The 13,009-nt window shown below is 39.6% G+C and overlaps 1 protein-coding gene across 4 annotated transcripts in view; it reads left to right on the top strand.

The window, feature by feature from the left end:
• Positions 1 to 13,009, top strand: part of FYB1 (FYN binding protein 1) — an 80,545-nt gene that overhangs the window by 33,055 nt on the left and 34,481 nt on the right. For all 4 annotated transcript variants that reach the window (XM_042450203.1, XM_042450207.1, XM_042450206.1 and 1 more), the window contains exons 4-11: positions 2,411 to 2,460; positions 4,461 to 4,480; positions 6,203 to 6,249; positions 6,963 to 7,083; positions 8,410 to 8,566; positions 9,771 to 9,915; positions 10,875 to 10,897; positions 12,717 to 12,786. In XM_042450203.1, the coding sequence (XP_042306137.1) occupies positions 2,411 to 2,460; positions 4,461 to 4,480; positions 6,203 to 6,249; positions 6,963 to 7,083; positions 8,410 to 8,566; positions 9,771 to 9,915; positions 10,875 to 10,897; positions 12,717 to 12,786 (633 nt within the window). The remainder of the gene's footprint in view (positions 1 to 2,410; positions 2,461 to 4,460; positions 4,481 to 6,202; positions 6,250 to 6,962; positions 7,084 to 8,409; positions 8,567 to 9,770; positions 9,916 to 10,874; positions 10,898 to 12,716; positions 12,787 to 13,009) is intronic.

Here is a 13,009-nt window from a genome sequence, read left to right on the forward strand (position 1 = left end):
TTTCATTCAGCCAGGTGTCACCCATCCTATATCTGTGCATTTTATTTTTCCGCCCTAAATGCAATACCTTACATTTCTCCGTGTTGAATTTCATTTTGTTAGCTTTGGCCCAGCTTTCTAGTCTATTCAGGTCATTTTGAATCTTGATCCTGTCCTCTGGGGTATTAGCTATTCCTCCTAATTTGGTGTCATCTGCAAATTTGATGAGTATGCCCCCAATTCTGTCGTCCAGGTCATTAATAAAGATGTTGAATAGCACAGGGCCCAGGACAGAGCCCTGTGGGACCCCACTGGTTACTTCTCTCCAGGATGAAAAGAAGCCCTTTGGGTTCGGCCAGTCAACTAATTACAAATCTATGTAACAATTACCTTGTCTAGCCCGCATTTTACAAGCTTGTTTGCAAGAATGTCATGGGAAACCTTGTCAAAGGCCTTACTGAAATCAAGATATACTATATCCACAGCATTCCCTTCATCTACCAAGCTGGTAATTTTATCAAAGTAAGAGATTAGATTTGTCTGGCATGACTTCTTTCTCTGAAACCCATGTTGACTTTTTGTGATTATGGCATTGCTTTCTGGATGTTCACAGACTCTCTGCTTAATGATCTGTTCTAGAATCTTTCCTGGTATTGATGTCAGACTAAATGGACGATAATTGCTGGGATCCTCTTTTTTCCATCTTTTTGAAGATGGGGACAACGTTTGCCCTCCTCCAGTCTGCTGGGATTTCTCCTGTTCTTCAGGAGTTCTCAAAGATTATTGCCAATGGCTCCGATATTTCATTTTCCAGTTCTTTTAATACCCTTGGATGCAGTTCGTCTGGTCCTGGATACTAAAGTTCATTTAGATTAACAAGATATTCCTGTACTATCTCTGAAATTCCCCTATTCTGTCCTTTGCTTCATTATTCTCAGGTTGAGCACCCTTTTCCTTTTCTGAGAAGACTGAGGCAAAGAAGGTATTGAGTAATTTTGCCTTTTCTCTGTCCCCTGTTAGCATTTTGCCATCTTCTCCATGTAGTGGCCCTACCATTTCCTTCTCCCTTTTGCTGCGGACATATCCAAAAAAGCCTTTTTATTCTTTTTAACCTCTCTAGCAAGCCTGAGTTCATTCTGTGCTTTAGCTTTTCTGACTTTACCCCTACACATGCCTGCTATTTCTTTGAATTCCTTTTTTGTGATTTCCCCCTTTTTCCATTTCTTATACATGTTCCATTTAAAACTTAGCTCAGTTGAAAGTTCCTTATTCATCCATTTTGGTTTCTTGAGACACCTCCCATTTTTTCTTTCTCATTGGAACTGTTTGAAATTGTGCCTTCAGTATCTCCCTTTTGAAAAACTGCCATCCGTTCTGAACTCCCTTCTCTTTTAGTATTTCTGACCACGGGATCACCCTCAATACTTTTCTAAGTTTACTGAAATCTGCTCTCCTAAACTATGTAAATAAACTTAAGCTGTTGTATTGTAATTTAAAGGTATCATTTTAATTATGCTAGGGGTTTATGTCACAACTATTCCCATTACAATCAGTGATATATAGGAATTATGATTTATGAGTAATATTACTACAAAAAACATTACTAAGGATTCTGCATGATGTGGTCTGGAAGGGGGCATATATTTTGGCTAAAACAAGGAAGTAAGAGATTTCACTCCCCCTGCCCCAATATCTTCTTGATCATTTGAGCACACGTTGGGCCAAATTTTCAGCCTAAAAACAACAATACACCTATTTGGACTAATGAGCCACTATTCCAACAAGCAGGGATCTCCAAAGTGTATTTAGACCTTGAAAGGAGCAAGTTGGGCAGCAAAGCAGATATACTTAGTTGTACAACTGGTGAACTCTTGGCTTTGCCTGTGGAGACTTGATCTTCTTTACCGGCACCCTTAGCAAGCTTCAGTTATCACTGCTGTGCAACTATTTATAAATGCATAATACACTGGATAGAAGAAAGAAATTAAGTATACGGCTATGTCAATATCTCTTATAGAGAGAGGTGTGTGTGTCTCTGGACTGTTTTTAATGACAACAGTGATGATGGAGGGGGGGGACATATTTCCCAGCATGAAAATGCAATGATGTGGAAAAGATCCCTTTTGACTTTCTACTGGTCAGTACAGTTTTTGAAAATATAAAATATATAAATTTACAGCGCTAAATAAATAAAGTTTAATAATAATAATAATAATAATAATAATAATAATAATAATAATAATATAAAGTATATATGATCAGATTCAGGGGGAAAAAATATCAAGTTTGGAACATAGTTTTGAAAAATCTTGACCTCAAAATCATGGGTCATAGGCCTTAGGCCAGGCTTTCACACAAAATAGCATTTTGCAAATTTCAGCTACATCTTTGTTGTTGTTGTTGTAACATGTGCATTTCTTCCTTTTTGTAGACCTCAAGAAAATGAGGAAAACTATGATGATGCAGAATTTGTTTCAGGAGGTAAGATGAATTCCACTGAATTCATATTAAGATTTAGAAAGGAGTAAATAATTTTTAATGATCAAGTATTTCAATATAAAGTGCTCTTAGGTGGGTTGCATCCGCAATGCAGAAATCGTCTGGTTTGCTGGAAAAGATGTCTGTAGAATTTTTACACTACAAATAAAAAACTGTAACCGTTGAAATAAATAAATAAATAAACAAACGGGATTTGGATTTTTATGAAACATTTAGCCTTCTCTGTGATAGAGCATTGGTGCCATAGCAAGCTACACATCCAAGGATTTCATAGCATTGAGCCATGACAGTTAAAGTAGTGTCAAACTAGATTATTTCTGCAGTGTGGATGCTGCCCAAGCCATTCATATCTTCTTGCAGAATCTTTTTCCATCCCATGTGTTCACTTCTGTTTTCTGGTTGTTGGTGGGTTTGGTTTTCTTTAAACCTATGGACAGCATTCAGTACTCACTGGGTAGGCTTAGTCATTTTGTGTTTGTCATGCTGTCCTTCTCTCCTCCCAATCCTCCCTCAGGTATAGAGTTTTCATCATGTATTTTGTGCATTTTAATTGTTCAATAAAGGTATTGTTGTTTTGTGGATTTTGGATGTTATTGTGCTTTGCTGTATGGCCAACACAGCTACTGCTGGATATATTTTCTCTATTTGAAGATGGTTGACCTGCCCAAGTCAAGTTTCATCAGAAGAATGTCAAAGCTACACACTGATATTTAGGAGGCAGGCACACATCACCAGACCCCATTATGGAATTACTTCTACTGAAATTGCAGTAATTGTTTCTAAATTTTCATCCATACCTACAGCACATCCATGTTTATGCAAATCTTTTGTCCTCTTTTTTATGTGGTGCATTTATTCTTTCTTTACTAAGCAAGAATGTGGCCTTCATTAATATGACCTTATGAATTTGAATGCCCTGAAAAATGTTCAAGCCATGAGGAATAACCACATTCAGACTGAAACTTGTTCAGTGTATACAGGCACACCTCAGTTAACAAAGGCCTGAATAAATGGGCCAAAAGGACTGTGGTCCACCACAATGGCACTGTTTGCACCAGGGCCACAACAACCGCATGTGCCTTGCCCTGATTCAGGCTGCCACTGTGGTCCTTAACCAGGCCACCAGGAGGAGCGGATTCTTTCTGCTCCTTCTTGGCCTGGTTTTTGCTGGATGGTGCTGCATCAGTGCAGCTTCCAGCCACATTTGGGGCATGTGTCATCTGAACACCATGCCCTGAATGTAGCTAACATCTGTTTCATTTGGCCCATGTGTTTCAGGCCATTGACTCTGACAAAAAGAGTCTTTTAAAAAGTATTTTTATAATCTTAACCCTCGTTCTTTCTTGGCTTCTGTGTATTTTATCCATATACTGTTTATACTCATATAAATGAAGAAAAGTACAAAATATACTTTTGTAAATGAAGAAAAGTACAAACATTAAAACTGGGATTTGAATACTACAGCAACAACAACAACAACAACAACAACAACAATAATAATAGCTTTATTTATATACAGCCCTTCGAAAACATCAGGGCGGTTTACAGCAATACAAATTACAAGGACACAATTCATAGCCTTCTGCTATAATTCCATATTATACAAACTATTAATATACAAGATCATTGCAGTATGTCTAATACTAATTCAAATACTGGTATTTGAATTAGATAACAATTATTCCATATTAAAATACTCTTGTTCTAAATCTGGTTTCCCCAACCTAATGTCCTTCAGATGTGTTGGATTGCAGCTCCCATCATTATCATGAGACAGTAGGTCCAGTTGCAGTTGTCTGAGAAGGATGAGGGTAGTAGTCCAACACATCTTGAGGTTAGAGAAGGATGTTCTGGAAGGCATGCTGAAAAAACAATCTATAGTGTTATTGTGCTTTAATTATAGTCAGAGGATATTAAATTAAGTAGCAGTATTTTCTTTTTAATGAAAATTAATTATCACTTTTTGCCTTCTATTCCACCAGGAAGTGTAAATGCAGATGAGGTAGGTGTTACCATTCGTTATATATATAAATGCACCATAACATACAGTTAACACTTCTTTTCTGGAATATAATCTGTAATAGATGCTTGCTTGGTGCCTGTTACATAGCCATCCATCTTTTGATTGCCAGTTTTAAACCATTTTAATTTGTAGGTCTTTCAGGAACAGCGCGGTTTATTTGCTGGTGGTTTATTTGGTAATACTATGGTTTCTTAATTTATTTGTGTGAATTATTGCCTGTCTATTTTGCTGCTGGCTGTTATGCTGCTGTCTTGCATAGGCTTTCACAACTAGGGTTGCCATAGTGCCGGACCTCCAAACCGGGAAAAATGTAGGACAAAATTTTCAAATGTAGGACACACAAAAATGTGTCCTACATTTAACAATTCTGTCCTACATTTCACCTAGCAATCACGGCAGGGAGCGGAGGCCAAGCAGCAAGGGAAAGCCTCCACTTAAGGAGGCTTTCCCTCCCTGCCTGGGCCCCGCAGCGATCGGAGGCCAGGATCAGGGCCTCGCCTCTTTCCTGGCCCCCGCAGGGACCGGTAAAGAGGCGAGGAGCCCGCTGGCGATTGCCGTGGCCTTGCCTCTTTCCTGGCCCCCGCAGGGACCAGGAAGGAGGCGAGGAGCCCGCCGGCGATCGCCACAGCCTCGCTTCTTTCCTGGCCCCCACAGGGACCAGGAAGGAGGCAAGCAGGCCGGCGGCCATCGCCGCGGCCTCGCCTCTTTCCTGGCCCCCGCAGGGACCAGAAAAGAGGCGAGAGCCTGCCGGCGATCGCTGCGGCCTCGCCTCTTTTCTGGCCCCCGCAGGGACCAGGAAGGAAGCGAGCAGGCCGGCGGCCATCGCCGCAGCCTCGCCTGTTTCCTGGCCCCGCAGGGACCAGAAAAGAGGCGAGGCCGCGGCGATTGGCGCGGCGCCTTGCCTCTTCCTGGCCCCCGCAAGGACCAGGAAGGAGGCGAGCAGGACCGCGGCGGCGGATGGCACGGGGCTGTCGCCTCCTTCTTGGCCCCCGCGGAGGCCAGGAAGGAGGGAGGGGGCTGCAGGGAGGCGGGGAGGTTGGCGCAGCGGCGCCCAAGAGGCGCCGCCTCCCTGCAGCCTCCTCCGCCTCAGGCCTCGCTGCCCTCCTTTTCCTCCGCGCGACCATGCGCGGGGGAGGAAGAGGAGGCCAGCGAGGCCCCAGGGTTGCCTAGCAACCCCGCTGCAACCGGGCTTTTCCCGGTTTTTGGCTGCACCCGTGCCGTGACCGGGCAGGTGCAGCCAAAACCGGGAAAAAACCTTGTTGCAACCGGGTTATGGCAACCCTATTCACAACCAGCTTTTGGGGGACTACAAGTATTGGTCATGTTGTCTAAGGCTAATGGGAGTTGAAATCCACACCATCTGGAGAACAACAATCTGGGAAAGGCTGGTCTTATGTGTGGGTATTTATCTACGATTGTCTCAATTCACACAGATTTTTACATGGTGTTGAATCCAGACTAAAGTCAGTATCTAGTTCTGTCACTATAGAGAGGAAAGAGGACTGCTAGTTAGAGTGAAGGAAAACTGGGGGGGAAACCTAGCAATGTATATTATGCTTAAAAGATCTACACGCAACTCAAACAAGCAATTAGTGAGTATAAACCTGCACAAAGTGTCATATATTATTGCCTTGTTACCACTGAACAGGATAGTCTCTCTCTCTCATTCAAATAAACATCTTTTTCTTCCTTTTTAAATAGAGTCAAAACAGTGAGGGTGAAACCTATGAAGACATAAATGACATGAGGTATGAAATATGTATGTGGAGAAAATGTGGGTCCCATATAATTATAAGAGTTTGGGGAGAAATATTAGTACTCGTTGCAAAAGCTCTGAAATCAAAAAGCAAGATTTCTTATCACCATCTAGAATGATGGGTGGAAAGATTTAGCAAGCTTACCATGACGGAAGCTTCTAGATATCCCCAATCTCTCCAGAGATGGTGTCCATGAACTGATGAGAGTAAGGAAATCTGCTAAGCAAATATGCATGTGTCTATGTGCATACAAGCACGCACACACACACACACACACACACACGAAAAGAAAACCAACAATGAAAATATTTATCATTATCATTTTATATCCCACCCTTCTCCCAATATAGGGACTCAAAGCAGCTAAAGTTAAAACAATTATGAAAAGTTAAAATAGTAATGAATTAAAATATAACATGTTAAAAATACCTTAAAATGTACAGTGTTTAAATCCCAGCCTTTAGCAGCTTGAAAAGGCCTGACTGCATAAGACCATCAAAAGGATAGCAGGGATGGAGCCATCCTGGCCTCTCTAGGGATGGAGTCCCATCCACAAACAAATGATTTCACAAATTATAAATAGGGCCACAAAACTGAAAGCACAAAATTTGGAGGACTTCCTTACCTTCATTTTGGTTTTCATATCTGATGAGATATTTATTAGCTTGTCTGTTGATTCAAACTTCATTCTCTTCATTTTGCAGGCCTACAGCTAGAGAGGATGAAAGGAAAAAGGAGAAGGAAGAAAGGAAAAAGTCAGGCCAAGAGAAGAAAGAACAAAAAGAAAAAGAGAAAAAAGAACAAGACATCAGAAAGAAGTTCAAAGTAAGACCACATAAGGTTGAATATTCCTTATCTGAAATGCTTGGGACCAGAATGTTTTGAATTTTAGATTTTTTTTTCCAGATTTTGGAATATTTGCATATACATAATGAGATATCTTGGTCATGGGACTTAAATATGAACATGAAATTCATTTATGATTCATATACACTTTATACAGGTGGCCTGGAGGTAATTTTATACAATATTTTTATTATCTTGTACATGAAACAATGTTTGTGTACACTGATCCACCTGAAAGCAAAGGTGTCACTCTCTCAGCCACCCATTAATAAAATGGATTTGGGAGCATTTCAGATTTCAGATTTTTGGATAAAGGATACTCAACCTGTATTAGCAAATTATGCAAAGAATAACTCAAACACAGACACTGTTCTTTAGCCATTAATAACCAATGATGGGTCCATTACTGTTTACAGGTGCTAGAAGAACAGGATAAGCATAAGGAAGTGTGATAATTGTGCGATTAACTTGAATTAAGAATGGGAGAAGAATGCTTTCCTCTCCCGTATGATAATCTGATTGTCTATATCTTTGGGGAATCTTATATAGGAAGCATAAGCTTTTAGTTGTCTATCTATTCTGCAAATAGAATTCATTTTGATTTTTCCCATATTAAGTAAGTGTCCTTTAATTATCAACATGAGTAATTTCTATTTTCTTTTGAAAATCAATTTTGCAGCTTTGAATACTAGCAAGATTGGTTCATACAAGAAAAATAATGAATAATCATTAACTTACTGGAGAGGATCAAAGCTTCAGACTCCACTGTCTTTATCATTCTATTTTTTAAAAACCAGTATAAAAGCACTGGCTATGTTCACTTTAGGTTACAGGACCAAAACTAGCCATTTCCACTTGTCCAAAATAAGGTTCATAGGCATACACCTCTTTTCTCCATCATGGCCAGAAAGAGGAAATTAAATTGGAAGCTTCTGCTTTTAGATTAACCAGTTTAAAATCTTGTCCCTAAACTGTTGTTATATGTGTGTGGGAGAGAAAAGCCACTGTTGTGAACTGTGGTTTAAGGTAATAATTTGTCCAGGCTTAAATGATGCAGCAAGTGGAAATTACTCAAAAATAGAAATGTCAATTCCTTATGGAAAGGAGGAGGAGAAGGTGCATGAGCACAGGAAAAGGAAGGCTCATTGTTTTATAAAACCAAACCAAATTAATTTTTCAGTTATGGGTTTGTCACAGCTTATTGTACTCTCTGCTGAAGTATTGAAGTTTAATACACTTAAATTTAAGAATGAAACTCAGCTAGATGCCTGGTGCTTATTTCCACACAATCCTTGTTTTGTGCAGCTGATGGGTCCCATCGAAGTCATTCACCAGGCACGAGCTTGCACAGACTTCAAAGGAGGGAAGAATGATCTGTCATTCAAACAAGGAGATAAAATTGAAATAATCCGCATCACAGACAATCCAGAAGGAAAATGGCTGGGAAGAACAAGAGGCTCCTGTAAGTATAAAGTATAAGGTGACCTCAATTTATGATAATACTTAATGAACATAATTTCTTCTGATCACAAAAGCTAAGTTCGCTCACTGATTGAAGAATGTAGTTTAAACCAAGGACAGAATACAAGCTTCTGAATATTTATTTGCTTATTTATTAAAATTCTGTTATACTCACTTTGATTCTCCAGGGGTGCAGTGCTGACTTCAGTTTGGTTTCCTTGGGAATAAGAATGTTGAATGTACATTGTCCCTTTCCAACATTTGAGTTTATTTATTAACATATATTGGTGAAGACATACAGTTTAAACACTACAACAGATAGTCATAAGTCATCTTAAAAGCACTGAAAAGCAATATGGCTATGATAACTGGCAGATTCTAGTAGTCATGGTCCAAAAAGGTAACTTTTCCAGTCTTGGGCCATTGTTCTTTATGGAGTCCACCAGCACCGAAAGAGAAACTCTGAGTTTTGCAGTCTCCAGAAGTAACTTGTTCAAACTAAGCCTGACTTTTCGCTAGGACAGGGGTGGGCAAAGTGTGATCCATGGGCTGCATATGTCTCCTTGGGGTTAAAAATGTCTTCTAAGGGGTGAGGAAGACATTTTCATCATGCTTTTGACCTCCCTGATCCCCTTCTTGGTTAAAAAATATTTTTGCCCCAAATGCTTTCCGGGGGCAGGGGGATTTCCATCATGATTTATGCTCCCTTGGGCCAGGCCTAGGAGAGGCTTTTTTTTGGCAGTGGTGCTCAAGTATTACAGGGTAGAATTCTTTGTAGCCCTACCTGGTAGTTTCTGATATCTTTAGAATAATCCTGTTTGACACCACTTTAACTGCCTTGGCTCCATCTTACAGAATCTTGGGGTTTGTAGTTTTGTAAGGCACCAGCACTCTTTGACTGAGAAGGCTAAAGACCCTTTAATATTACAAATCCCAAGATCCCATTGGATGGAGCTACAGCACTTAAAGTAGTGTCAAGCTGCATTATTTCTACAATGTAGATGCACCCATAGTCGAGCCCAATTGTGCTTAATTTTCTAAAATCAGATGAGATCAGCTGTGTTCTGAGTGGTAGAGTTAGGCTTCTACTGCTATGCTGAACTTTGTATTGCTTTCATTGTTGTTAAAATGCAATGTGGTCAAATCACTGTGAACTTCCAACATAAAATACCCTTATCTTAGATATCCAATGTTCTGTGTTTTAGACGGCTACATTAAAACAACTATGGTTGAAATTGATTATGACTCACTAAAAAGGAAGCCACGACCCTCCATCAACATTCAGCCAAGGCAGCAAGACAGTGACCAAGAAGTGTATGATGATGTTGGGGACCAGGACAGTATCAGCAGGTACAGCAGAGGTAGAAAGAGGTGATGGATACCTATGCAGTCAAATACTACAGCTGCCAATTCTAGTGTGGCTTGTAGTGTGCTCCAGCCTGTTTTTTATTCTTTCCTACACCACTTAAAACACAAAGTGATGAGGAAAATGTTGCTCAACAAGCCTATTCCTTAATAGAGGGGAAATTATTTTTTATTTTTCAAATATATATGTTGTTGCATTAAATTTGGACCTAAGCATCTCCAAGAAGTACTGGGTCATGTATATCATTTTCCTGCCCTTTAACTATACAACTGTGCTGTGAGGTAAGCTAGATTGAGAGAAAGGTGAGGAGGAAAAGAATGCTCAAAGTCACCCAGCGTATTGTGATCTAGATGTGGGTGGGTTTCACTATTTTAAATCCAACTAGGTTACCTTAGGTCTTGCATAAGAAGAAAGGCAGGACATAAATCTTGTTGCCTTGCTTTCTGCTAATAAATGAAATGAAATAAATGAAAACTGGGACATATTTGGTCAAGGAACATCAGAATGTGATCAATATGGCAAAAGAAATTAATGAGAAAAAAAAACATACAGGCCAGGAGAGGCTTCTGCAGTTTGCTTTTGCCCATGACCACTGGAAAAGAAAATTTTTCCACCTCCCCTCTCTCACCTGTGGAGTGAATTGAGTATTACCTATTTTAAACTTTGAACTCAGTCTGCAGCAGTTAAAGTAAAGTGAGGACCAAGGAGGAAAGTAAGAGGAGGAAAGAGAAAAGGGGACATCTTAAAATCAGCTGAAAATGTGGGATGACAGAGGATTAATTGGTAATGTCTCTGCCAAACAGGGACAGGGGGAGGCTATGTATGAAATGGAAGATAACTGATTTTCAAGATAACTACCGTAATTTTTCCTGCATTTGCTAGGTGAGTGTGTGTATGCATTTCTTACCTTAAACATTTTCTTCTTTTCTTTTTATGGTCAAAGTGGAGCTCAGAGTACCACAGGAAGTAAGTTTTTCTTTTACTGCCTTCTTGCTATGTAAAACTTAAAATATGTCTGCTTCTCTATCAGTCTGTCCATCTATCCATCCATTTCCCAGGCAGTCCCCAAGCTGCTATAACACAGTGGCATAACCAAGAAATGAAACTCAGAGTTGGACAATGACATGAATGTAAATCATCATCAGCAACAATTAGGCTAGCTATTATCTAGACTACAGATTCATCCCCTAAAGCATTCCAATATCTATTTTGTTATCCATTTGCAGAACTCTTCTGTTAACATCAGGGCCAAATAAATACCAACTTCAAAATTAGAAAATAAAAGCTACAGTTATCTCATGCTGTTTCCACTCCCAACACCGAGCTGATCCAGAAACGTTTCTGTTTCTGCTAAAGATGTAAGGATAAAATAGCTTTATTCATAAGTGAAACATGATGCATTTTAAGTTAAGTTCCACCCCACCTATAACCAATATATCCATATTGTCAAAATAAAAGCTTTTGACCAGCCTTTAAAAAATTTCAGAAAAGAGGAAAACAGGTTTCATTCAGAGGTGGCCATGTTGACAGTCTGACCAAAATGGTAGGTTGAGAGATTCCTCCCTTCCACTCAGACCGTGAGCTACCAGTGGTTATGTTATTTGGTTAGGATTTTCCCCAAACATTTCTTGACTTTCAAATAACTATTATCATAGCCTAATATATACCACCTTTTTGTGCTTCTTACCATCTATACTTCTTTAGCTGTTTGATGTGGGGGACTGCCAGGATTTTTGTCCCAATGTTTCACAGGCATTTGTGCCCATTATTATTATTATTATTATTATTATTAACCTTTATTTATGAAGCGCTGTAAATTTACACAGCGCTGTACATGCAATCCTTTAGTTAGACGGTTCCCTGCCCTCAGGCTTACAACTAAAAGACATGACCAGAAGGAGAAAGGGAGTGGTGGAGGGAGAGGGTAAGAGGTCCAGCAGTTCCTCTCAACCTTCCGGGGCTGGACAAGCAGATGGACTGAAGGGAGGGGCTGTTTTTGTGGCTCAAAATGGAAAGGTTAATCATTATCCAGGGAAAATACATACTCACAAGTAGGATAATGCATATACAGTACATAGCAATACAGGAAATGGATCGATAAACAGCCAACAACAGACTACTTTGTCTCATTGTCTCCTGAAAACTCATTAAAGATGGACAGACAAATATCTTGTGAATCGGTACCATTCCATGAATACCACTATCTTCTAGCCCTTTTGCATCCATGGCCTTGAGGTTGTTGAACAGTCTTTCTCTAGAACTTCTTAGTTTCCACTAAACCTTATAGCCTCTGCCTGCCTTTCAGTAAAAATGGACATGGAATCACAACTTGGCAAAGTTATTATTTATTTATTTTTGAACTGGAACTCCAGGAATCCACCATGCAGCATGGCTACTTACCATTATGGCTTGGAGATTCTGGGAAGCTTATTTATTTATTTGATATAATCCAAAAAGTAACATTTTCAATACTTGAACAGAACTGAGAACGTGTGAGACAGCAGGTCCTTTCAAATGTGCTTTGATAGTCATTCAAATACAAGACTGGCCTTCTTAGGTCTAAACTCTCTGGAACTGAATTCTAAGTAGACATGTATAAGTGTGTCCTGCAAATAACCTGAAACATTTTAAGCTACGTAATTTGGCTGTTCTGCAATTCTTTCTTTATTTTTTCAGCCCCACATTGCTCCCCTAAATATAAATGTTCTGGCTGCATGACTGGTTTATTTATGTTTGTAGAAAGTGAACCTTAGTTTTAACAGTTTTTTCCCCTCTCAATGTCAAGTGGGATTCCCACCTCCTCCATCTCCTGATATCTATGATGGTGTTGAGGATGATGATGATGTTCCAACGAGGTACGTATGATGATGAAATAAATAAGGATGAAATATAAAATAAGCAGCAGCTGATGGAGGATTATTTCTTAAAACCATTTAGCTTAAAATAAGGTGTTAAGAAGCCATTAGTAGGGTGTCAAAGTAATCTTTTTATATATGTTTTCACCGTCACTTTGTTATGTGTTTTTTACATATGGTTGTACTTATGAAGTACATCCAAGTGTTACATTTTACAATGTCT

The sequence above is a fragment of the Sceloporus undulatus genome, chromosome 2 (assembly GCF_019175285.1).
Source record: "Sceloporus undulatus isolate JIND9_A2432 ecotype Alabama chromosome 2, SceUnd_v1.1, whole genome shotgun sequence".
In the NCBI taxonomy this organism is placed as follows: domain Eukaryota; kingdom Metazoa; phylum Chordata; class Lepidosauria; order Squamata; family Phrynosomatidae; genus Sceloporus; species Sceloporus undulatus.